The sequence below is a fragment of the Lathamus discolor genome, chromosome 1 (genome assembly GCF_037157495.1).
Source record: "Lathamus discolor isolate bLatDis1 chromosome 1, bLatDis1.hap1, whole genome shotgun sequence".
NCBI lineage: Eukaryota > Metazoa > Chordata > Aves > Psittaciformes > Psittacidae > Lathamus > Lathamus discolor.
The window spans coordinates 108,668,991-108,696,161 of NC_088884.1; the positions used below are offsets into that span (position 1 = coordinate 108,668,991).

The 27,171-nt window shown below is 41.8% G+C and overlaps 2 protein-coding genes across 4 annotated transcripts in view; both read right to left on the minus strand.

The window, feature by feature from the left end:
- The window catches only part of UBA6 (ubiquitin like modifier activating enzyme 6), a 31,083-nt gene extending 30,386 nt beyond the window's left edge, over nt 1-697 (minus strand). Inside the window, exons 1-2 of one of the 3 annotated variants that reach the window (XM_065689824.1) lie at nt 589-695; nt 197-319 (exon numbers count right to left, since the gene is read on the minus strand). The gene's annotated coding sequence lies outside the window, so the exon portion shown is untranslated. Of the gene's footprint in view, nt 1-196; nt 320-585 lie in introns of all 3 variants that reach the window. The other 2 variants (XM_065689814.1, XM_065689833.1) reach the window with 2 other exon arrangements.
- A 6,363-nt stretch (nt 698-7,060) lies between these two features.
- LOC136007303 (transmembrane protease serine 11E-like) overlaps nt 7,061-27,171 on the minus strand; it is a 43,197-nt gene continuing 23,086 nt past the window's right edge. The window contains exons 6-11 of the mRNA XM_065665215.1: nt 24,157-24,320; nt 14,004-14,042; nt 10,733-10,928; nt 9,679-9,938; nt 8,786-8,928; nt 7,061-7,290 (exon numbers count right to left, since the gene is read on the minus strand). Of these exons, the coding sequence (XP_065521287.1) occupies nt 7,129-7,290; nt 8,786-8,928; nt 9,679-9,938; nt 10,733-10,928; nt 14,004-14,042; nt 24,157-24,320 (964 nt within the window). The 3' untranslated portion in view covers nt 7,061-7,128. The remainder of the gene's footprint in view (nt 7,291-8,785; nt 8,929-9,678; nt 9,939-10,732; nt 10,929-14,003; nt 14,043-24,156; nt 24,321-27,171) is intronic.

Sequence of the window (27,171 nt, forward strand, 5' to 3'; positions counted from 1 at the left end):
ACACTATCAGTTTTACTGCCAGGCTCCTATTTAACTGCGTAAGTAACACCCTTCATTTTTTAAAGCCTCAGCTGCTTGTGGGACACAACCCAGGGACAAACTGCGAGGCTGCATGTTACCAAGAAGGACTGAGATGCTCTGAAGAGCAGCAAAGGCACAGGAGCTGTAGCGGTGGGCTGGTTTCAATGTTTCTTACCTCCAAGTCAGCACAGGCTGAAGCAGTATTAGTTGCTGTTCAGCAGGCTGGGATGGCAGGGAGGCCTGGATTCATCCCACCTATCCAGCGTTTCCAGAGGCGGATCCCAGCCGATGCAGTTCCCTGTTCAGTCGGCGGAAAGAGAGAGAGGACGCTCAGACCCACTGTTGTCTGCCCAGCTGGGCTAATGAGTGAAAAACACCTCGGATCTACAGCGGAAACCGAGGCGGAGCCGGCCGGTCCCCAAACGAACCCGACCCGGGTCCCAGCATTGCCCGACCGGCAGCAGACCCCAACCCCGGCGCCCTCGGGGCGTCCCCGAGGCGCTGCGCACCGACACCCGGCCGGCTGCGGCCCCCCCCGCCGGCCCCTCTGCCGCCCGCCCTCACCACCCTGGCGGCCTGGCGTTGCGATCGAGGCCTGAGCGCTGCCGGCACCACGGGGGAAGAGGCAGGAAGGCGGTAGGAAACGGCAGCGCCGGTGCCGCGGCGCTTCCCCGCCTGCGCCGACATGAGGGGCCGGGCTAGGGCCGGCCGGCGCGGCCCGCCTCCTCCTGCTTCACGGCGGGCGGCCCGAGCCTGGCTTGAGATGGCGGCGGGTGTCGGGCGCTGCTGTGGGAGCCGTGGTGCGGCGCGTAAGCCATTGGACTAAAAACGTTTTCTGCCCAAGTAGCACAGCCCGTTGTTTAAAGCAAACAAACAAGCCCCCGTTAGGCCGGAGCGTTATCGTTTCACGACGATCGAGAGCACCGCTGAGCCCTGCTCCTTGGGTCTCTGCATCTTGCAGGCCAGTGCCAGCAAGATAGTGCCTACCTCAAAAACAGGCAAGATGTCATGGAAAGGGTCTAGGGAGCAAAGGTATGAAATGCTGCAGAGTATCCAAGGCTGTAGAGGAGCAGAGATCTGGGGAAAAGGTGTCAGAACCAATGTGTGGCCCTTGCCAGCATGGTATATGTTGTGGAAACATTTTCCTTTTATTTTTGGTGTCATTTAACCAGGAGGAAGCAAGCTGCAGCAGCCACTGCTCTGCCTCACCACCACCTCAACATCACCTCCTATAAATACTCTCCGTTCCTCAAGCTCTCATCAAGATCCCAGCACTGCCCGCCTTACCCCATCAGGCAGTTCAGTCTCCCTTTCTTCAGCTTTAACCCTGCTTTCCCTTTCACCATACCCAACCCTTAGGGTAGGTGAGAACCTGTCTTGATACCATTACCCCCTTGTAGCTGGAACGGGAGGGTTTATACTACTGCACAAGCAACGACTGAAAAATGTCAGTGCATGCAGTTGTATATGTAACAGTCACATTGTATTTGAAAACATCTGTAACTTAAACAATTACCTGCATCCTACAGTACACGGGAGAGGGGAAAAAAAAGGCAAACATTTTCTGTCTTGGTTGGGGTTTGGGAAACTTGTAGGGGCAAATAGCACACGTTTTGTGCTCTTTCTTTGTGAGAATGCAATGCATTATTTTAACATTCATCTCTAACAAACAATCTTAGCAACCCTCCACATCTTCCTCAAGGTTTACACCTCGGTCCAAGAACACACAAAACTCTTGTATTGAATTAGTAAAAAACTACTTAAGAGCAGCTGGACAACACCGTGCTCTTTCAAACGTGGGCTTCGCTTTGGCAGGATTAGGGTGAAAGAACTTGACTTTTACCCAGCTTTTTTTGTGTCACACAGGAGTAGCAAGAGAAGATGTGGGCAAATTTCAAAGAACCACTAGAGGCCAGTAGAAGTCTGAAATACTGGATTGAAAGACAGGATAAACGGAGAAAGCAGTTCCCCTCTTCAGGATGTCAAACGCAGCCCTAACCAGTAAAGGAATATTTAAGGTTGGTATTTGCTCTCTAGCTTTTTCACATAATCAATAAAATTACTTCCATTATTTCAACAAAGTAATTTCAAAAAGCAATGCATGTGCCCAAGGAACAAAAGAGTCCCAGCTGTAAAGGATGGGGGGAAGTGAAATAGTTTGTCAGCTTCATTGTGCCACTTTGCTAATTAAGTTCTGTCAGCTATTTTTACATTTAATTTTGTGGTATCTTGCTTAAAAATGAACCTTTAGAATTATTATTATTCAGGTTAAACTAACAGTTCTTAAGAGCTTCTCAATCAAATATGTTGTTAAAAATAAAAAAAATTAAAAAAAAAAAAAAAAAAGTCTGCTACCTACCATTTTTCTGTCCTGATCATTGTATTTTTTAAGATACCATTCACTTTGATATGCAGTCATCTCACATGAAACAGGTTTTGCATAGTAACAATGAATGCTGACAAGCCTTCTGCCTACACGGAGAAACAACAACATCTAGTTAATTCTCACCTAACAGTTCAGTGGTAATTAAGCAACGGCCATCAAGCAAAACTGTGAACATGGGCATTTTAAGATAAATTGCTAAATAAAAATGGACAGACTCTGTTTACCCCAGAAGCCAAAGCAAGTGGTTCCCAAATACACCAATTAGCAGGTGTACTCAGGAGCCCTCTAGATCAATGGCACCAAACCAAAAATATACAAGTTTTTCTCTTATTTTCCAAGACTGCAAAATCTGAAATATTAAAGCCATTTAACTTTTCTTTTCCCCTTAGCCTTCTCTTTGAAAAATACATATAACTGTAAAATCTTAGCAAATTTGGTTAAATAAATAAATTTTAAGGGAAATCCCAACTCCATATTTGTACCACATTAGATTGGCAAAATGTATGAAGCAATGCTGTCAGTTTATTGACTTGCTAAAGCAATGGGCGGTACCTGGCTGTGGTCGGAACACCACTACCTCTGGACTCAAGCCTATTTGTGCCCAAAATCTCTGTATCTTCAGTTTATGTGCACTGCTGTAAATTTGTTCTGCGTACAGGTATTGAATACATCTTTAGGTCCAGTATTTCCAATGTATATTTTGGTATATACGATATATATGCCAAAATACATATATACATATATGTATACATATATCTATACATATATACACATATACACACACATATATATATGATGCTGATATAGCGGTAAATCTCATTTCCATCTAAAGGGGAAAATCCCAGCCACTTGCAATTCGTTTGTTTGGTTGTTGGTTTGTTTTTTTTTTTAAAGTAAGTGTTTTAATTTCCTGATTTCCAGACATAATTTCACATTCTTAATGGGGACACCAAAGTGGAGATCTGGGGGGTGTTTGTGTCCATGATCCATTTAATTAATAAGTAAATTAGCAGACAAAAATGTATGTAGTTTTCTCCCTAAAAAATGTGTTATTTGGAAGTACTAAGGCAAACACAATTCCGTTTAGCACACAGGCCAGTGCAAAGTTGACCATAAATCCACATCAGTATCATTCAATGGGTTTCCCAGCATCCTGCCAAGGCTATGGTCTCAAAGGAGTGAAGTGCTGACTGGCAAGGCTTCGTTACCTCTTTTTGGCATAACATTGTGTAGAAGTGCTTTCCTGTCACGTCTAAAAGGACTCCAGCTTCCCAATGGGGTGGGCCAAAGGATCTTGTCACTTAAGGCTGGCTCTAGCAAGTGACACCTTCCTAGAAACCATGTTAACAGTGTTGCTAAAATCCTGGTCCAGATAAACAAGGGCACCAATTACCTAAGCTGATTTCTGTGCTGACATGTGCATGAATGAATTTCCAAAAGCAAGAGCCAGCTTTTCCATGTGCGTGCATCTGTAATGCAGGCTGCAAAGTGCCAGATAAATATTCATTGCTTTCGGCAATCGGTTGTAAGAGCTTGTGGCTCTTAGCACTTCTAATTTGTTAACAGGAACAGCAGATATGGGATTGGAGTTTCCATAAGCTTTACTTACATAAGGAATCCTGGTGACAGATTGATGCCACTCAGCCAGACCTCCTCATAATTAGTCTCTTATTTCTTTCCTACTTGTGCTCCAGGCTGAAAATTAGCATGGGTAGTCTTCAAACAACCAATTTGAATAACCAGAAGTTTGGAATGCATTTCTTGATGCTTTAAATCTGCTTGGGAAATCTCAGGAGAATTGGTACGTCAGCTGCATAGACCCCCCTACAGCCAATTTTCAGGAATGCCCCGTTACAAGGATAAGTTTTTCAAGGCTAGAAGTAAGGTGGTGGGCTCTTGGTTGAAGCTTCAGATCTATTCTCAAATTTGGATAACACTAGCTTAACTGAAGTTAAATTTTACAAAAGTAGAAGTACCACCTTTTCTTTGCTGAAACATCTGTAAAGCTCCAACCACTGTTAAAGACAAACAGTTCCTAGGATGGGGAATGAACAGAGAGAGCTGCAGATTTAGAATAGTCTTATATCAAAATAAGGAAGATTAGTCCATTTTGCATCATATACATTTTTTAGCTCCGTTACTATTAAGCAAAAAAAGGACAAAAAGGGAGGAATTGTTTTTAAATACATTTAATGCTATGAAACATAATACCTTTATATCATTTAAATCCTTGCTAAATCTTAACATCAACGATAATAAAAGGTTTTTATAAATGTTTTCTTTAACCACATGATATTCTCTTTGTTTTATTCTAGGGCAGAAAACAGAGTCTTCATAAATAAAACACTGACATGGAGTGTAAGACAAACCCAGGCCAGACAGCGTGCTAAAATATCTGTGAAAAGTGCATCTGGCTGGCTCAGGACTCCCTGAGTAAGGCAGACATTCTCCTAAACACCCCTCGGCTGTTTGGCCTCTCATGAGAACACATGAAGTAAAGGCTGCCTTTCTCATTTTAAAGGTATTCTATATATACATTTAACTTGCAGTGTGAGGTAGGAACCAGTTTATAGGGGTTGTATCTAATCTGGGCCTCACATCCTTGCTGTTGCCCCTCCATTTGCTAGGCAAAAAGATTTAAGTAAGTGCAAAACAAAGCCTTAACTGTGTATGAAAGTGAAACTTGCAATTCATCAGCTGATTGTAAGGAAGGACACTTGTCATGATTTTCACCTTCAAAGCAAGAAGAGGCACAAAAAAACTAGATGTACTTTTTTCTCCAAAGGATGCTTTCGTAAAAAAGAGGACCCAGACACTAGAAGAAAAGTGTTTCCAAGTGACCTAATCCAAAACTCTGTGAGGTTTCTGTTTTTAACTGAACCTGGCCCAGAGTAAATTCTTAATTGAAAAATAGCAGCAACTCAAAAGTGCATAAATTACAAACTTCATTAATAAATTAAGGAAACAGATTTGCTGCATGTAACTATCCTCCTGACTGTCCCAAGATCCTTTTCATTTTGCAATGGACACTGAAAACGAGACTAAAGATACTACTATTTCAAAATCAAAACCTTCAATATTTTTTTTTCTGAGATAAGGCATCTTGTCTTTTACTGAAATTCAAAAGATGCATAGACAGGAAGGAGCCTAATAACAAGACAACCCCATCCTCCACTGCCGAGGCTTAATCAGTGTCTTTTCCATCCATATGTAGGCTTATAATTCAGGGTATGAGTTTTCAAGAAATGCTGAGCATCTCATTCCCAGGGATGCTGATTGCTGGAGAACTTGCACAGTAGGAAGGCTGAGGACAGAGCCAGTCCTGAGCAGAAGGGGAGGCAAGATGCTTCAGAGAAATTTTCAGCTGTAGCAGGTTCAGCTGTGGGGCTTGCAGCTTCTTTCATGTCTCCTACAGACTCTTGCGAGTCCTGCATTCACATCCTAAACATTCCGATTGGCATTCAAAGACTGCAGGAGATAGTACTGGAGTGACATTTTGGATCCGCATATTGAAGGCCTGGGCTTTAGGGGACATTAATAGTCACACCACTGGACCCCACTCCACCAGCAATCCGTGAGATGTCATGAACAGAGGTAGGAAAAGTGCTCAATTGGTATATAAGGATCATGTTTACTCTGAAGTTCTTATTGGGACTGTTATTTAATATGAAATTACTCTTCACCCTCATAAGACATGATCGTTTTAATTCATGGAGAAATGAATCCGTCAGTGAAGCATGACAGTGTCACTAATTGCTTTCTTTGCAGTGAGATGGTTTCTGCTGGCTGGCATGCCCTGGATAAGCACGCTATTTCTTGAACGAAAAAGGTTGTTCCCACTTCACTGGTGGTGAATATTTATTTTTCCTTTAGCACAAATTTAAATGCTGGGTTTTCTTCCAGGGAAGTTATTTGTGAGGACACACTCATTACGAAGAAATCTGGGTGAAGCTTGTCTTTCTGTATCTTAAGCATATTGTGAGTTGAACAGAGTAGATCTCTAAGGCATCTGGTGTAGAGGCAGCAGTACAGTATTGTGATAAAGCACTTCCAGAACAGCACTTTCAAGCACTTTGAACCTCACAGAATCCAGAAAAAAATTCCCGTTAAACGTGCTTCAAAAGAACACCAAGCTTTACTCTTATCCCTTCCAACTTACTGCAGGCACAGAAATAGGACCTACCCTCAATCCTGACTGATCCACCATTAGTGATCAAGAACATCAAGCAGGGTGAACATGCAGGGTCTTGGCTGCAGTCTGTGCAGATGATAATCTCTAACAATATTAATAATCAGGGATTCACTTTTGCTAGAAATACAGCTGTGCCAGAATCTGCTTCACTGGAGGAAGAAGATTCAGCTTCAGACCTCAGCCATGGCTGAATTAAAAATTCTCTTTTTTTTTTCCCTGGAAAATGCTTGTATTTATAACACAGGTAAAACTAGTAGCTTTTAAATGTTACTTTAATGACATCGGGTTGTAATTTCTGATAAGTGAGAATGTTTCAAGGCCCAAAGATGAGGCAGGCTATCTGATATGTTCAGTATAAATTCACAAGGGTTAGGATCTCTGACAGCAAAGATAGTGCTTGCTGTGAGTGAAGTTTGCTTTAACCAAAACTACATAGGAATATATATACCGAAAAAATAACCTTTCAGAATTACAGACAAATATGAGTTACATGTAGTCCATGTAGTTAAATCCATTTTTGATTTTGGAATTAGATGCCAGTTTTCAAGGTAATCCACTCACGGAAATAAGTCACTCTTGTGTAAACTCCAGGTTTATTTGGTTTGGCACATTCGTCTCCCCAGCTCACTATTCCCACGAGGTACCACATCAGCCTAGAGTCTGGAGTAACCAGTGGTCCCCCAGAGTCCCCCTAGAGAAAGAGGATGGGAAAAAAGAGATTTAATTGATCAGAAGGAAAAATAGACTTCCCTCCATGGACAGAAGGGTGTGCCCAAGAAGAGAAGAAAGCAAGAAAGCGAGCAGTATTTCAAGAGCTGCCATTCGTGCAGAATGCAGGTTGTTCTTGAAACTTGAGTTGGAAGTCAGCGGCTTTTTCCTGTTTGCCATGGAACCTCCTGACCTGCCTCCGTAGTTTTACAGTAAAAAGGAAAAAAGCTTCTCTTCTGTTTTGTGAAACACTGCTTCCCACCTACCTTGTCTTCCTTCTCAGACAAAGGAGGGAAGCACAAATTTGTCCAACAATCTAAGTAAAGAGGAACTTTTTTTTTCCACCCAGTAACTACTATTCTTACAACAAATAGTCACTTGCAATAATAACATTTCAAAACAGATTTCATTGAGAACTCGGTCTTCTAATTAGACAATATCCCTTTAAGATAATAGCCCCTTTCAAAGGGTCAATTCAAATACTGTTAATAGCATGACATGGTTATAATATTTAAACTGGAAACCTTACAGGCTGAAAGGCAATCCTCACCCAACAGACCAAATTCCCCATCTTCCAGCAAATGCACCCTTCTGTGCAGGTCTCCTAAATGCTGCACCAGCCAGGAACAGGGGAACTGAACCTCTCAGACTTATTCTGCAGGGGATTTTACTTTAGACACGAATCTGTAGGACTGTGATTCTGGAAAGAGTCTGTTTTGAACCAGCACTTGGCATTACATTCTTTGTAAATAACATAAATAGAAATCATGTTTTTTAAAAGTTTCCATTATGGAAATACTTTTGTTCAAACATAAACATTTACTTGTAGCATTTGCAAACCTGCACCACATGCGTATCCCTACCATTCTATTTACACTTAGCTTCCTTACAGTTATCTTTGTTTCAGACAGTTTTCCTTCCTCTGATCCAAGTCTGTTACCACAGATCATATAACACATCTGTATCAGGATGATCCAGTCCAGAATTTAATTTCAACGAGTGATAGTGCATTTTGGCTGGCTACTTAACTGCTACATTCTTAAGCTTCTTCCTTCCTAACTGCATAGGTGTTTGTCTTGATTACTTGAGACATTTAATTTTTAGCTCATATTTACTAGTTCAGCATTTAGCATCTCTGTCAATTTCTTGCCATATCCCTTTGCAACCGTATTGTTCATTTTCACACACAAGAAATTAAGAGAAGCAAATGGGCTTGTAGCAGCTTTTTTGAGTTACAGAATAAGATTTAATTTCATGCTATGAAAGGTTTAAATGCTGAATATTATAATAATTTAGCTGTCTTTGTATAGGTTTTATGTGCTAAATCGTGCAATAAATGCTATTTCATTTTACAACTTAATTCCTGTTTGAATGGAGCCTACATAAAGGACTAATACATTGTCAGTTAAGATTTGGTTAACCAGATACCAAAATTAGTATTAAAATAGTTTTTCTTTCTAATTTTCAGCTACAGTTACCTGACAAGCATCTACCCCTCCTTCCAAGTATCCAGCACACAGCATCCTAGGTGTTATGTCCCCATCATACACTTCTTTCCTGTTGCAGGTCTTTGAGTCAATAAGTTTCACTGTTGCTTCCTGAAGAGCATTTGGAGCTGGACCTAAGGGATAATACAGTTTGGATATTTGTGAACAGAATTACCTTGCAGTAGTTGAGATAGATACAGGAAGAGCATTTAATGTTCTCTTATGGAGGATCAGCTTGACTTGGTATAATGTAGAGGTTTTGCTTGTTGATCTGTCTAGGTTAGACCCTTAAGGAAAATGTACATACTCATAGTCTTAAAAACTGTACCATTAAGACAGAAGTAACAATTGCATGGCACATAGTGCCTTATACATATTCTATGTAATACCATGGAACACAAATTACCTAGCAATTTGAGCAGATGGTATGAAATGAAGATACCTTTGGTTCCATTGCTAAATCTTAGCGTGGCCTGGTAAGTGTCTGAGCTTGGGCCAGTCACTGCAGCTCACTCTGCTCATTTACCTGGAACCCCAGAGTTATCTGTAGCTTCTGGCTAGGGCTGGGAGAATATATTTTTTAGGTGCTATATAAACACATGCATTGCTAGACTTATTGCTAGACTTCTTAAGACTTATGTCTTAAGAATTTACAATGTGAAATGGAAAGGCTGGAAAAAGAGAGCAGTTTTCTGCTTGAGTGGGCTGTAGCTCTTTGTCCAGTGTAATTTTATAACAAGAATCTGCTGCTTACAACTAAAAAAGCCTATTGCTTAAAGCATTAGGCTTGTTGCCATACAACATATATCTGCAGAAGAGATATCAATTCAGCAGCACAGCAGAACTACTGTTTATACAACATACAGGTTGCCTGGCAGACTCACCGTCATTGGTAAGTGCTCCCCAGCCAGTGATGACAGCATAAGTATTGTACAGAAAAGTCTGAGACGGCTCAGGTAGACAGACACGGTGTACACTACTTGTAAACTCAACTCGTTTCGAGAGCTGCACAAGTGCAATGTCATAATCATGTTCTGGGTACTGGTACATTTCATGAATTATAATAGTCTTGATTGAGCGTTTCATGCTTGGTGGCTTCAAAAGAGCTCCAAAAGTAGCAGTCCACTCCTGAGGGTGACCCATGCTGAAAAAGGTAAGAGTGCTGTTATTTATCTGTAGTTAATTGTGTTCAGGACTTTAAACTCAGTTAGCACCTTTGCTGTAATGCTCCTTTAAGCCATGTCCCTAGTAGATTCTTAAGGCTTTCATCACTTTACATCAGTGTCTCACACGATGTTGTGCTGCTGCTAGAAGAGGGCGATCTGCATTCCCTCCTCAGCCATGGTCTCATACTCCTTCCCTGCTCCTTGTTGCTGATCCAGGCATTGTGTGGCTGCAGGGTGTAATCAAATCAAAAAGCTCTTCTACCAGAAAACTCTTCATCTGCATTACATCTTTTGAATGTTAATAATCTGTTCCATTTTACATGCCCTGCAGCTTCACAATTGCCATGTTTGAAACAAAGAGGAGTTGGGAGTGCATGGCTGAATAGAGGGGTAGGAATATGAGATTATAATTTGTGGTAGCAGCCTGCAGTGGCAGCAACCTAACTTCAACATGAAGGAGTGCCACATTCAGTGCAACAGGAAATAAATACTCTGCCATTTCAGTCACATTACTGTCTCTGCACTTTTTTGCTCAATATGCCAAATGGCTACTGATTTCCACTCACAACTGCCAGTTCTGCCCAGTCTTTAATTTCTCATTGAAATAGTCAAGAGATGTGTCTGCTTAACCCTGACTTTTCTCCTCTAAGGCAAAAAATTATTTCCCTGGAAAAGAGTTAGGGAAGTAGTGCAAATCTGGAAAGCCACATAACTTGATACGCATAGAATGGGGCACATTCTGTTGCAGATTCTCTCTAAGATGGGAACTTACTCTCTGAAGCAGTGAGCTGCAGATACAAGCCAGGTATTGCTGATGAGCGTTGCACCACAGCGATGGATATTATTGTACTGCAAGCTAGCTTGCCATGGCCAGTCCCCAGTTTCTGCAGAAGACAGTCCGCCGACTATTCGCAATGATGATGATTTTGCCATTGACTTGACTGACCTATTCTGCCGTAACCCGCAGACTGTCAAAAGGAGAAAGAGTGTATCAGCTATTCTTCTGTTGAGTAATATGCCTGCCAGTGGCTGTGAAAAAAAAGGTAGAGTAACACATCACTTAGGTTCTCTAACACTATTAACATCAACAAGAAAACATACCTTTCACCAGTCCCCCAAATCAGAGATCCTCATGCACAACCCATTCTGTTAGAAACCTGAATGAACATCTGACTTGTAGAGAGCCATGATGGTCAAGCATTCAGGCTTAACGACATAAGCAGTCCAAATCAGAAATCAAAACCATCACCACGCACCCAGGACAATTCCCAAACACAGGGAATCTGTCATTAATGTCCAAGGTAATTTGTCATTAGGATAAAACATGAACAAGGCAATATCTAAGATAGGAATGATCCAAGCCATGGGGTTTTGCCACACGTGCATGCAGATTACGTCAGGAAGATGTCACCTGGAAACAAGCAACTGTGCATTGCACAAATTGCAGTCTGCAAGCAGACCTGAAAAGGCACTTCAGGCAAAGAGCATCACATTAATCTAAGCCAGAGAAGACAAAGGCATGGATACTTCCAGCACAGTGTGCATCCATGTCAAAAAGCATTATCCTCCAAACCCAGACAGAAATTAAAATATGCATGGTTTCAGCCAGTAAACTCAGGATATTCAGAAGCAGCTGAAGCTCCCCCATACCTTTGAGAAAATTCTTCAATGGATAGAGCTGCTTCAGCTGTCTTCTCCCATCAAAACAGCATCAAATCCCTCTTACCTGGACCAAGACCCACTAGTTTTCATCCAGGCCTCAATTTCAGCTAGACATTAACAAAGTTGTCAGAGAGGACCAATTCATTAAAAAGGAGACAGGGCTAAGAATTATTTGCGTAGTGACAACACAATCCAAACCATTGCGCTGCCTGTGTCCTGCAGACAGTGACCCAGAGTGGGACAAAGCAGAAATCAGTAGTACATCTCTGAAGAGCTGTTAACCCCAGGGACCTTGAAGTCCTCAGAAGTGAAACACTGGAGCCACACACAGTGTAATCTCTGCCCCTTCCTGCTAGTATCTGCACAAGATTATGTTAACAGTACCTCATAGTCAAAAGAAGCAGCAATAACACAGCAAATTGAAAGCTGTTCACAGATTTTGGAGAAAAAGGAAAAAAAAAATGTCATGTGATGTGGAGAAGTTCATGTGCTTGGTGTAGAGTCTGCCCTGTTCTGAGACATAAAACCACAATGAAGGAGGTTGGTGAAGTTTGAGTCTACTTGTGCAAAACTTACATGTGAAAGGAAAACTGAAGAATATATCGTAACTCGCAAGACTGTCTTACCTAGCATGTTTCCCTGCAGAAAGCTATTGGTAATCCTTAATTACTGGTCCTAAAACTGCATAATCCTGTAACCATCTGAGCAGTCAATGTTCAAAACACAGGGAAAAACTCAGTTTCATCAATATCCCAGAACACCAGCACCTAAAACCAGCACCAAGTGATGTTATTTAATCTTCCATTATTTGACAGCCTGGTGCTAAGGAAATAATCAAACCTCTCAGAGTCAAAAGAAACCAAACTTGTAAGCAAAGATGGCTTTTTATAACAACTAAATCTTCAAACAAGTGAACTTCCTTCTCTGAAAGCCTAAAAACATCTCTAAACCAAACTACCTCAATCTAATCCCTACAGCATTACCTTGAGACCGGTCATATTGCCTTTTATGTACGTAAGGAACAATTTTGTGCTACTAGCCATTTCAAAATCCCAAACATTTTCATTATAATCACTTTCTTATGTAACTTCTTTGTGGTCCCTTCTTCCTTCCAATGCACCCTTAAGAAAATGACATATTCCCAATTTCTGAAAGCACAGAGAAGGACATTATTCCAAAATCTCCTGCCTGTGCCAAACCTTACCACTTTGGGGCCACTTCTCACTTGCAGGCTGCATTAGAGGTCTGCTGCTATCCTTAAAGTATCAATTGAACAACATGCTGGTACATGTGCAGGTGTAAATCTCATCACTTAATTTATTTATAGGAAAATAGCAGGTAGTAAGGTGGACACAAATTGTTATGCTACAGTATCCAAGAAAAGCATATATGAAACAGATTCTTCAGTCGCTGCTCCAAGGTGCAGTTCTAATATTTTACATAAGGGAGACAGAAGACAAGCCTGTGTAGGCAGGATTAGACTTGATGAAGTGTTCTATTTAAGCACGTTTTAATCAGCTTATAATAGAGATTGCTTCTCACTGCAATCTGCTCAAATATAAAATGCACTCAAATCTGTGATAAGGACTCTCCTGCCTTTAGCACATTATAGTACACCCTTCAGCTATCTGTTGTGCATGACATTAAGCAGTCGTCTAGCCTAAGCAATTAAATTCCTTTATTTCTTGCAAGTTCTCCTTGCTTACTCAGTTTTACTACATACACCTAGGAGTCATCTGCAATGCCTTAGCTTTCATGCAGAAACATGGCTTAGCGCCTGCATGTCCAAATACACAGTTAATCAGACACAGAGTAAAAGCTTTTGCTGGTTCCAGCAGCAACAGGATCAGGCTAGTAAATAAACAAATGTCCTGAACATTACATTGCTCAGCCCTCACTGGCCAACCTAGTTCTTTCCTAGATGACTGGGTTTAAATTTAAGATGCGCCCTCCACCTTCCACACCAGCGCTGCTGGAGACAGAAGCATACCATAGTCATCAGCAGGACCTGCACGCTTCGTCTCTGCCCAACACTGGGGATTTCTATAGAGCCCTCAGCATTTGCTCTTTTCTAACAGAATTGCTGATATTTTTAGCAGAAGGAACATCTCACTACCAAAAAAATGACAGGGAACTCAGCAGTGGGTGCAGACTTTTTACCCCATCACCAGGTTTCAAGCCAGTCATCCTAAGCATCCCAGAAGGCACTAAAAGAAAAAGGCCTCCTCATGACTGAGCAGGATTCCTAAACACATGGCTTATCTGTGTGAAGTACAAGGTCACATTCATTAGACAGAAGGATAAGAAAAGTCTTTTCAGGGCTCAGAGACTGCTAATTAAAACAATCAGAGATTTCCCAGGCTTGAAAAGCCCTCACTTACTGTCATTGAAGAGGGCTTCTGCTCTTTTTGTCTCCATATCTGAAACAGACAAACAGTCAGGGTAAGGCCAGGACAGCACAGACAAGGTTTCCCATCTGCATGGTCATCCCCCCCACCAGCTGTGTGAGTGCAGGGCAACCCAGGATGTACAGCTGAGGGAGACTGCTAGAGAAACCGGTGTAGCTCTCAAGTGATCACGTTCTCGCACTGGCTGTTGCACTCCTCTCTGCAATGCTGCTTGCTGTTCTCCAGCCAGCCGACATCCTCTGAGGAACAGGCACAGGGTCTCTCCCGTCCTGCTGGGCCCTGATGTTTCTGGAGTGTAGTACAGACAAAACAAGTCCTGTTTTACTCAAGATCTACAATTTTGCTGGGAGGAAGTTTTTACAGTGGAAAGTTTTGAAGTTCCTTTTTTGTAGAAAATCAGTTGGCCATATTTTACATTAGAGTGAGGGCCAGAAGGAATCAGGTACTCACTTTGTGCCCTCTTCCTGATCAGAAGGCACTGATTTTACTGCGGCAGTGCCAGTTTTCAATAGCTCACTCTGCTTTCTCCTATCTTATTGAGCAACAGCATGTCTGGTGCACTGTTAATACTAAAATAGATAGTTAATAGCATGGCACAGCAGGTTCTAGCAATACATTCCCTCTTTTAATATGCATGTTGTATGCTTATGGACCATACACTATGATCATACTGACAGTAACAAGTACTGGCTCAAATGTCCCCTTCTTCCAGAATGCTCTTTTACTATAGCTACCATTTTAGTTGCCAGCAGTCAAAACAAGTAAAAAATAAAATCACATTTTTAAATTACACAGTGATTCTTGAACAGCATTCACATCTTCACATTTTGCAGCTGGGTAATCTTACTTGGCAGATTGCACTCACTTCATTTCCCTGTTCTCTTTGCAGCTACACAGAATAATATTCTAGTTTTGATCCAAAACCACGCCAAGCCAGGAGGAGTCTCTTTTGAATGCAAAGGGCTCTGGCTCATACTTGTCGCCTGTTGTGCTCGTAACACTTGTGTTTTTCTTGTGGGCTTGACGCTCTTCCTGGTATGCAGGGTGAACTGCATGTTTGCAGTCCACCATTACTAGAGATGTACTCATTCATTCCTTAATGTGACATTAAGCAGATTATGATACAAGAAGGAAACAAACAGAACTCTGGTGCATGTACAGCTTGACTGCAGGGAATGTTACAGAGCAAAGGCAGGGCTAGGAATGCCATACATGCATGCACCTGCTGCTTTATGTTGTAAGAATAGGAGATGAGTTATAACTGGACATTTATACAGCAAGTCTTATTCACTATAAACAGGAGCTTTTCACATAACAAAGATAAATAAGATTTTCTGGTGGGCAGGCAACAACTTGCAAGGTCCCCTTCCAGTAAAAATGCTCACTTGTACTTCCTCAATTCCGATAAAAGAAGAAGGAAAACGTTCAAGTACAGATGCTTTTGCATTTCAGGAATATCGGTTGTATGCTGGAATTTCCATGGATAATATGGTTGGTTGTTGCCAAGATCCCTTACCTCAAAATGACCTAATACAAGATGGTAAAAGCTAGGCCAGCAGAGGGATTCAGCAGTGGCATAAACATTACTGTTTGGTAAGTTACATAGTGAGGGGGAAAAAATGGGTGCTGAGCTGTGCTAAGGATTCATCCTCTTCACCCGTATGTTTATAGTGGCAAGAAGTGCTGTGAAAAAACTGGCCCTGCTTATTTCAACTATGATCAGCAGCCAGTGTTTTCCTAGAAATTCATACGAGCTTCAGAACTAGCTCCTAATTTGAGTCACTCTCATATTTTATAGCTGGAAACTGGTAAGAAACCAACAACGAAAGAGCACCTTTTGCCTTCAAGTGCAATATCGATAATAATGGTTTTTAGCTCTTCTCTGGGTGGAGAGACATTTACCTCATAATGCCTAATTATAAAGCCTGCAGTCAATTATTAGCACTTACATTGTGTTGCAAAGCCCATCGAGAAGACAAAAGGAGCAACCAGCTTGTTCAAGTGCAGTGCCGGAAGCAATTCAGTTGGCATGTTCTCACTGCACTGAGTTTGCTGTGAGTCACGCAGCTCTTCTGCAAGGCACCTGTCTGTATCTCTATTTGCCTTTTTATGAGGCACCTAAGAAAAAGTACAAACCTCACGTAGGCAATATTTTACCCATTGCTTCCAGCTGCACTGACTTGGAATTGGAGAAACAAGTCTTACACACACATACTACAAGTCTTACATAGCATGCTTGCACAGCTTTGAATTTTTAGCATATTTTGTAATATATCATGACTATGCAGCCAATGTACTCCCCCACCGACCCACTGCTGAAGGAAAAAGGGCAGTGATACCTGTCAGTAAATTCAATGCTGTATTCATCATAGCAGGGGCACCACTCTATTTTAAAGACCTGCCCTGACCATGTATCCCACACTGGGAGCTGGAACACAAGCAGCAAAGAAAACACCACAGCAATGTAGAGAACCACAAAGTAAAAGGAGTTGTTAAGAGGTGAAAGCAGGCCTGTTTGGTAACAGGCCCAGAAACCCACCATGCAGATCAGGACAAGTGAAATTAAGGGCATAATACCCAGGACTCAAAACCAAGATCCCAAACGCAGAGCACACGTGTGTTTGGAAACATGAACTGACGCTATTTTGAGTGAGCAGAGCCCACAGTACATCCCACAGAATCATGGAATCAGCTATGTTGGAAAGGACCTTTAAGGTCATCAAGTCCCACTGTTACCCCAGGACTGCCAAGACCACTACTGAACAATGTCACTGAGGGCTTCATCTACATGGTTTTTGAACACTTCCAGTGGTGACTCCACCACTTCTCTGGGCAGCCAACGCCTGACCACCCTTTTGGTAAAGAAGTTGTTCTTAATCTCCAGTCTAAACCTGTCTTGGCACAGCTTGAGGCTGTTTCCTCTTGTCCTGTCACTTGTTATTTGGGAGACAGACACCCAGCACACTACAACCTCCTTTCAGGTAGTTATAGAGAGCAATAAGGTCCCCCTGAGCCTTCTCTTCTCCAGACTGAGCACCCCCAAGTTCCCTCAGCCGTTCCTCATCACACTTGTGCTTCAGAACCTTCAGCACCTCTGTTGTCCTTCTCTGGACCTGCTCCGGCACCTCAGTGTCTCTCTTGTAGTGAGGGGCCCAGAACTGAACACAGGATTCAAGTAATGAACAATGAGTTTCCCTCATCAACCAGGTCCATCACTTTGTCATAGAAGGAGATCCCATGAAAAGCAGGAGTGCTTTGGGTTATACAATACTGCTGAAGAGCAGGTTGCTCACTGGCTTGCCTTCGTTTGTTACTAGCTTGACATTTTGGCCTGGTCAACAGCATAGCTGCTTGCAGAATGCCAGCCAACATGTTGCAAGCCTTGCCTTGAAGCAATCACTTGTAAGGCACGAGAGACAATTTCGCTGCCCTGCTCATCTAGTAGTTGCCCTAGATGTACACGCTACCAAGAAAAAGCATCAATTATTAACAATTAAAGTGTCATATCTTGTCCCAGCCACATACAGCTGCAAATGCATTTGTTGTGCTGCATTTAGGAAAACAGTGTTCAAGCTTCCACTGTAAACAAGAACAAGTTCAACTTGAACATGCACTGTCTATCAGTAGAACGGAACTTGCTATTAAATTGAAGCTTGCCTAACTTAAAAGAGAAAACTAATATTTAAATTAAAATCACAGCAGTCTACTGAAATGTGACTTAGGGATTTCATCTTTCAGAAGAGGGCTCTCTTCTCCAACTGGACAATTTTGTTAATACAGTTATTTTTCATATTTAGTAAACCGAATAACTTTAAAAACACTTAAATTATTGGTCTTAGTTTCCAACTAATGAGAGTAGTGACTTGCAGTTACTATTTAAGGTTAATAACGTGTCAGTAAATAACTTTTTTTTTTACTCTTCAACATATATGTTTTAGCAAACAGAAAGAAAAAGGGAGTAAGCAAGAGCAAGAAAGCATCTTTATTTTGGGAATTGTTTGTATGCAGTAGCAAGTTAAGGTCAGGATTTCTAAAGGAGTTAAGTGCCCAAAGCCCATGAATCTATTTGGCGAGCATCTAAATATTTGCATTTCCCAGATAACTGCGGTGAGACCACTTCTTTTGGGGGGATTCAGAGATTCCTACAGAAAACCACTTTTCTCACTTTGCCACATTTCTAAATGGTATCAATGTCACTGTATCAGAAGGATTAATCTTTTGTCCACTGCCTCATTTCATTTTATTCACAGAGATCAGTGTTTATATTAAAAGGAAAATAACAGACAGAACTCAGTGACATAAATGGACCAGACATTATACTGATGTAGTTCTAGCAAGGCAAAAAAATGCATTATTAGGGGATAGTATGCATTTTCAGTGTAGAAAGGTCTAGAGATTGCTCCAAAATGAAAGGTGAGAAATCCATTTTAAAAAATCTGATACAGCTTTACCATTTTTCACAGATGCTGATTCCCACAAGAAACTCAATTTTCTTTAAAGGTTTCCACCTGTGATTTTCTGTGTCATATTATAACTGCTAGCTTCAAAGGCAAACTGCATGTTCTGTCCTCTAGTATCAAGTTCCCTCATTTTGCTTCTGTAAGTTGTTTTTTTGCACAGAGAAGGCAAGGTAGAGATTATCTAAAATGGGGTATGAAGGGAGAAGAGGGTTGTAAAGGAAAAAAGTAATAAAAAGTGCATGCTTCAGTACTAACACCAAATTTTTGTACATGCATTATTTAAAGCACAGCTTTGTGAAATGTACCAGGGAGCAGAGGAAGCATTTTCCCCACTGTTCTTTGTCACATTTTAATAACAACTTCCTCAATAAGAGAGAGAATTACAAAGATCTCAGCTGCATCAGAAACAGGGGGCTCACCTGGGTGACTGTTAGCTAGGCTAACAACAGGGCATGCAGGTAAAAAAAGGATCACTGGCAAGTTTCAGTAGGTGCCCGACCCAGACAACTGAGAGGAATGTCACAGTGTGCACCTGTTCTGCAGTGCAGACAGAGGTGGGGATAATAGCTCTAGTCTAATACATTTAAATTACATTAAAGACCATGAAGGCCCAAGGTTTGGGGATGAAAAGGGAATAAGAGAAGTGACCAGCAGACTCAGTCATATTCCAAAAATTGTACCTAAAAGGAAATGCAAGAGTTTCTTGAAAGATGGCAAAACACGAGCTTTGGGCTCAGCAGAAAAGTCATTCTTTTGTGTGGTTACATAGTGCACGTGACTGTCGCATAGTTTAACTCCAGCAGGTAATTGAGTACCACCCAGCCACTTGCTCACCCTCTTCCACCCCTGGTGGGATGGGGGGGAGAACTGGAAAAAGGAAGCAAAATCTATGGGTTGAGGCAGTGTTTGATAGTTGAAATAAAATAACACAAAATAATAATAATAATTGTAATTAAAAGAGAGACAACAAAAAGAGAGAGGGAAATAAACCCCAAGAAACACAAGTGATACACGATACAATTGCTCACCACCCACTGGCCAATGCTCATCCCATCCCTGAGCACCAATCAGTGGCTCCTATCAAGCCATCCTCCCCGATCTTATGCAGTGAGCATGATATGGAATATTCCTTTGGCTTGTTCAGGGCAGGTGTCCTGGCTTCTTGTGCACCTGCTCACTGGCAGATCATGGGAAGCTGGAACGTCCTTGACTTTAAGCACTACTCAGCACCAACTAAACATCCGTGTGTTATCAACATTGTTCTCATGCTACGGCCAAAATATAGCACTGCACTACTAGGAAGATTTAGTCTACCCCAGCCAAAACCAGGACAACAGCCTAAAATGTCTCCCCACTAACCTTCCAATACTCTTGCCGCTCTCTCAACAGGAATTGCCTCCCTATAGTTATGCACCCTTGTAGAAGTAGGAAAACATGGCTTAGATACAGGTGGTGCAATTCTCATTCCTTCAGCAACAGAGAGTAACCTGGTAGAGACAAGACAAAGACCTTGTACCTCTAATTGTCCCTGTCACCCAGTCCTTCCCTCCCTACTTATGTCCACTGCTGCACCTGCCCTCGCATCCACAACTCTCTCTGCCATCAACTACATCTTATTGCTGTCCATGAGGACAGAGGTCCGCACCTAACAGCATACTTACAACTCCTCCATCCGGGCATCCTGCAGCCCAAGGAGGGATCTGCATGACCCTGAACCAAGTCTGTAGTGTGTATCCAAGCTCATACAGTTTTTAGCATTATCTTTCTTCCTGACCTACACCCATGCCCCAGCTGTAATCAAGGTCTCACTACAGTAGGGGCAGCCTAAATCACTTGCAAGCTCTGCAGGCAAGGCAGAGGAAGGGAAAATCAGGAACTGATTAATGGAGGAAATCAAATCAACATATCTGGGTCATATTAGTCAGACCAGGATGATTTCCTGCTTAATTCCTTCACCAGAATCATGTCCTTGAAAAATATTAATTTAAAAATACATCTCAATCAGCCTCTCTAGACTGTTGCAAACATAAAAAGTACCACCTTGTGCAAAACTAATGGCATCGGAGTGGAGAAATGTCAGATCTCCACTGTATTTCCCAATGCACAGCTGCATGTCCTGCTTCATTCCACCAAGGTGCTGTTGTGGCTGGTAAAGTACAAAAAACCAGACTGCTACATACATTATTTGAAATTAAATATTCCTCAGTCATCCAGGCCAGACACTCTTTGGCATGTCTCCCACAGAATACTCAGTAAAGGAGAATCTGTCTCCTAGGTTCTGTACTTTGCAAGAAGCTTTAGCAAGCCCCAGATTACAGATAAATAGAAATAGTAGCAGTTGACTTGTTGATCAAAACCAATTCACGACTCATTGTTCATAGTCAAAAGCCTTGGCTGTGCAACAGGTAGGAATACTTCCCACTTGCTTTGAACAGCGCCAGTGATCTCGGAAGCAGTCTCTTTCTGATGTCAGAAGTACATTCCAATAACATTTTGGGAGACTTCCAACCTAGCTGGCAAAAGGAAATAGTCTGGCAAGCTGCTCTGTGCTTTGCTTAATAGGGATCCAGGCTCTGAGGTGACTCTTCTCCTAACCAGGAAACCCCCAGGTAAAAAAGAAATCAGCCTTGTGGGAGGTCTCTTTGGTGCCAGAACTATACAGAAGACAACAGTGGAAGAGCAAGTCCTAAGATTGGTATCTCCAAGTGACCCATGTTTGATAACCTCATTTTGCTGGCCCTGGCACTGCTGTTCATAGAAGATAGCACTTGGTTTGCTTGATTCTCCACTGAAAATATTTGGGCTTCCAATGAGGTTTGTACACAAGTGCAGAGATCACCTCCTATTTTCTATCAAATCTATAGTGGAGGTCTGGAGATCCCACTGTCCTTGACCAGGGAACTATGAAGTCTACCTACAGAAAACAGGGACTTCAGTAATAACACATCTGAAGACATCCCAATACAAATGTATTTTTGCAACCCTATATAAAGAACATCTACTTTTTTGTGACGATACAAATCAGAGACTTATTATTATGGGTAAATTCTGCACACTTCCTATTTTTCCACTTCACATCTGTACAATCAAGCTTTTCTCTCTTTTTGAAAAGACAAGACAAAACAACTAATAAAACATTGTCAGTTTAGATTTTGTCCCATCTTTATTCCCAATCCTCAGGAATGAAGCGGCAAAGCAAGTTGTACCCCTGATCTGGCGGACTACTTAGTTTTGTACTACTGCCCTGAATTGCAGCTGAAGATCCCCGTGTTACACCCAATTTGCAGGAGTTTGTTGGAGCTGATCGTCAAAGCAAATACTTTTGACTGAAGTACAAGTTGAGACATAGTGTTGAACAACAAGATGATTAGATCCAGGAGGAAGACTTAGGGAGGTTCTCTTTATCAGACCCTCCTAATAAATGTAAATAAGTGCCTGACCTGGATTTGTTCAACTAGTTAACTATGTTTAGCTAAACTAACCTATATCGTGGCCCCTAAATTAGAACTTTTTGATAAGGTGGTTACAATGAAAGTGTTGATTATTTTTTACAGACCATTATGAAAATGTTCTGAGATTGCCTCAAGACAAATAAAGATTCCAGTTGAAAGAAATATCAAAACCACAATGAAACAAGATGTAGAAACGTGTTGCAGAGCATGGAAAAATCTAGGCCTTCTTAGCTTTCCTTGGTTTAAATAGTAATGTTGGACAGGACATTTCAGAAGGGGAGAGAGAAGTGGGAAATGCAAAATCTAAATCCTTATCTGAACTTTCGGGATCTGTTGAAAATTATCACTTCTCCCAGGTGTGAGGAAGAAGATGAGCTTTATGAATTGAGACCTGCATCTCTTCTAAAAGCACTGGAGTGCTCTGTTCTATGCCCTTCACTTGTGTCAACCTGGTTTTTCTTAAACAGCAGCTCCAACAGGAGCTTGCCTAAGCCTGAAATCCCATTAGCAAAGAAATATCCAAATGGAATCTTTTATTGTTGTCTCCTAGAAATGTCAAGGTATTGTTTATGTTCCTTCATGTCACGTGTATCCATTGCACAATGCTAGTCCTGTAGTAAGTAGTAGACCTGTGTAGTCAGTGTTTTATGGTTTGGCTGGGAGAGCCAAGAAAAGCAACACCAAGTTTATCAGACAAGTTTATCAAAGTAAGACAGAGATGCCATCTTCTACCGAGACCAAATATTAATGAAAACATTGTGATTTAATTATGTCAGCTAATTTTTCTAACTAGCAACTAGTGCGTTACTGCAACAGCCCTGGTGCAGTTCAAGGTCAACTAAAACAGAGTTTTGGGTCACTTCCCACTCAAATAAGAGCAGCTAATCAGGCAGCTCAATGAGAAGATCACAGTCCTTTTCTAACAAGAGCTTTTTTTACTCCTTCCAATTTTATCCTTTCTGAAGTGTCAAAATTCACTAAATCATGACCAGACTGCCTTTAAAACAAACAATACCCAAAACAAATAAAAATCCCCCCCAAAAAAAACCCAAAGCTGTTTGTTTGAATTGGAACTACTGGCATAAAACAACACTGCAGAGAAATGGTGATTCTTTGCCCAAAGGGATATCACCGATCATCCTGAGGCATTCCAATGGGGAAGACTGGTTGACCCATCAGGAAACAATGGGTGTGTGACAGCTTATATCTGAGTTCCACTGCATTGCTGCAATGCCGTGTGCCCAGTTCAAGCACTAACAGAGAGAACAAGTGGTTGCTCCTGATCATCTCTGAGTGAGGGGAAATCTGCATCCATTCAGCATGGAATCTGGCCCAGGCTTCTTATTCTTTCACACAGCCCTCTGGCTTCTGCAAGATCTCTGCTCATTTAAGTACCCACCTATGTGCTGCACTGTCACCCTTGTGCTTAGGACTAGGCATAAGGTCTGCAAAAACAAATCGAGCGAGTCTCTGTCCCTTCCTTTCGACTAGTGACTCACTCTTGAAAAGTCTGACACCCAGAAAAAGACACTGACTATATATAATTGAAGCCAAATCAGAGACAAGAGTTTAAGCTTGCATAAAAATTCTCTAACAGATCAGAAGTGTAGAAGAGGAGGGAAACTGGCCTTTCAGTGCTTGGTATTTCACTAAAGCAAAAAGGTAGTGCTGTTGATTTTCATAGCCTGCAGATGCAGGTCTGCCTTCCAAAGAAAGAGCTAGATCCCCAGCTGAGAAGTCACACAGATTTTCCCTTTCATTCCCCTTCTGCTGTGGAATTTACAATGATTTTGATCTTCCCACCAAATATTTTTTTTTTCCAGTGCATTGTCTGTTTCCCCACTGTCATCCAAGCATAGTTTTTGCACTTTCAAGCTCCTCAGAGAAGCAAATACCTAAGGAGCATGTTTATGCTGTTACGTACTAAGGCACCATGGTGAGGCTCCTACTCTTTGCCCTGAGAGTAGCATAAGGTTTACACTGCAATTTGGAGGGAGGCTAAGGCTGTACTGTGAGGCCACGAGGCAGCTGCCCCTGTTTATCTATATTTAAGACATAATTAAAATACTTAGGTGGGGCTTATATATTGCCACTGTCATTCAGGAAAAGGCTGTCATTCAGACTCAGTAACAGCCACCATAAGAAGGGAAAAATCAAGTCCCATCAATCAGAACAGGGCAAGAACTACCTTTAAGAGAGATGCAGTATACTTACTTGAGATGGTAGAAGATCTGACATTTATCCGCAGAGGCCCTGTGTATTTTTTCAGGCCCCTCCGTAAGATCCTCTCAACTTTTTCTCGCAGTGCTTCTCTAGAATCCGTGGATGAGAACCAGAATGTGAGCAAAGCCTCTGCCATGACACCATCAGCATCTGGGCTACAAACCAACAAAACAGTCTGGTTACCCTCAGCCCATTTCTGCATTTCTTAGCTTTTATCTTACCTCTCCCAGGAATGGCAATGTAACATAAAGGGTTAGATACATTTTTGTACATTTTTTGAGAGAAAGAATTGACAAAAGGAATCCGAGCAAATGCTGAATGGTCAAATGTGTCTTAGGATAGAAGATGGCCAGATACCTTCTGTGAGCAAATGGACAGACCAATGTTCAAATGGAGTCTAAAAAGCAGTCACTGACTATATGCTTGGGAGAGAATGCGGGAGAGAATGAACTGATTTGATTGCAATTAAAAACTAGATAAACAGCACTGCAGAAACAACAAGTAGATGGTTAATGGTATCTATGCAAACCTTTCCAGGGCCCTGTACGTACACAGGAGAAACATTCCCAATCATCACCAAAAAGGTATTTGAGCAAAGGGGGAGACAGCACACAACCCAATCCTACCACTGCAACCTCTTGGGAGAATATGACTAATAGCCTCACATTATAGAACAATAAATAACTCAGCAGCTCACTTGGACTGCTTATCACAGTCCAAGAGATGGACACACAGTTCCAAAGTTCCAATGTAAGATCAAATGAAAGAAAAGGAAGAAAAAAAAAATCTTCCAACAGACTGCATTCACCTGGCAGTAGTATTTATTTTTCCTTAAAGCATCAGATACTGCAAGAGACTGAATGCCAGACTACAAAGTGTCTAATCTGGTGCAGTAAATCTTGCTATGTTCTTGTAGATGGCTTATCCTTGGTCATTACACAGGGAAGATAAGAGTGCGCACCAAGAGCCTTCTGTCCTGTGCTTTCTTCTACCTGAGCCAAGAAGCAATGACACAACAGGTGGAATCAGTTACTTCATACAGGAGGCAAACTAAAAGCAGGTTGCTCTGTCTGAAGCATCATTCAGATAGGACAGGAAAAGGATAAGATCTTCCAGTTATACCTTACTATCTTGATAAGTTGTATATAAAGGAAACATAAGAAAATTAAAAATACAATGCAACTAGCTTATACAGAAGTCACACACTCAGGCCACAATCTTCAAAAGGAACATGCACAATAATGAAAAGGATGTTCCTGGTATTGCCAGGGAAGGGCAAATAAAAGGCTATGAGCACACCAACGCATGCTAAGTGTTCAGTAGCTGAGCAGAAGGACATGTTCCTTGCCTCAAGGATCTCATAATTGAGACTGAGTAGCAGTACGTGAGCTTTCCAACAGGCTGTGTTTTCCCTTTGTGCCAACTTCAGCGTGACTGCCACTCCATTTATTTTCCAGATATTATCTGATCCAACTGTGGGTGTTGCTGTGCATTTCTGAGGTGTTCCCTTGCCTCTCCCCCCACTCCTCTTCCTGTGCTGTGCCACACTGGAATTACCGTATCAACTCTTGCAAGCACACCACACCTCTTGAAACCCTCAGGTAAGTACAGCCTGCCTTGAATCACTGTATAGCAAAGGTCCAGACAGAGCCAAATGCACCTTGTCAAGATTTGTTTTACCTTTCTCAGTGGGCTTTATTAATAACCCATTGCTTATACTGAGCTAGAAAGTATGCATGGTACTTTCCAAACAAACTCACAGCTGTGACCCTGCTTAAAAGAACTTGCAGTCTGAGCAAGGCATAAAGCTTGCATATTTAAAAAAGCAAACAAGCTTCGGTGCATACAAGTCTTGCATCCATCACTGCAAACATCACAGCAAATAGCTCAGGTTGTCCTTGGGAACAAGGAGTAGTGAAAAAATATTACTTCTCCCTACAGATTTGCCTCTCAGATAATTAAATCACCTTGTATACACTTACAGCACTCTGGTCAGTATAAAGAAAAGTGGCTGTCAAATAATGACTTGTGTGTAACTGGGGATTAAGCTAAGGGAGAGCACAAGGCACAGTATCACAAACCACAGAAGAACAAAGAGAAATACATTCGCAAGAATAAGATCTTGATGCTGCTATTATTGGTCTTGCAGCTTTAGTTTGTGATTATTAAGACATTCAAGTTTTACTTGCAAAGCAGTGGGCACTGTCACTCAGGAACAAGACCTCAGTATTACTATAGGCAGTTCTATAAAAAGGTCCTTTTCAACAATCAATAGTGATCCAAAAAAAAAAAAAAAATCAAAGCAAACATTAGGCATTATTGGAAAATGAACAGAGAATAAAAGAGAGAGAAAAAAAAATCCCATTGCTCAAGGATAATCCCAACCACAGGTCTGAACCCTTCATCTCAGGGTCAGCAGACCTGGAAGATACAGAGCGGGGTGACAAAGTGACAAGGAACAAGTTCCTGCAAAGAATGGCTGAGCAGGCGGGGACTTTCAACTGGAGGAAGATAAATAGAGTAGAGCTCATGTGGTACAAGAGAGAAAAGGGGTATGATGGGAGTGTCCGATACCACTAATTGCATGGAGAGGAGGGATAGAGATAAGCTCTTCAACACCTCTTCTAGCACAAGAACGAGGGGCCACTGAATGATCCAGAGAAGGTGGCTCTTCACAAGTAACTCTTCCTAAAGGACTGACGCACATGAATTTTAAGAGTCCAGGGGAGACTGAACAAATCCTTGGAAAATAACTCCAGCAGTTACTGCTAAACAAACCACAATGGCTTCAGGAACTCCCAAGTGGTAAATATCTGAAGGTAGGGAGGTTACCAAAAAGCAGTTACACGTATCTGTTGTGCTGCTGCTCTTCCCTAAGCACCTACTCATGCCCTTTCTTAGAGATGCTACAGCGACAAGTGGGATCTTCTCAACAAGCGCAGCTATGCTTGGGTTTTATGCCACAAGCCCAGCGCAGCAGCAATGCTAGGAGTAAAATAACGTGCA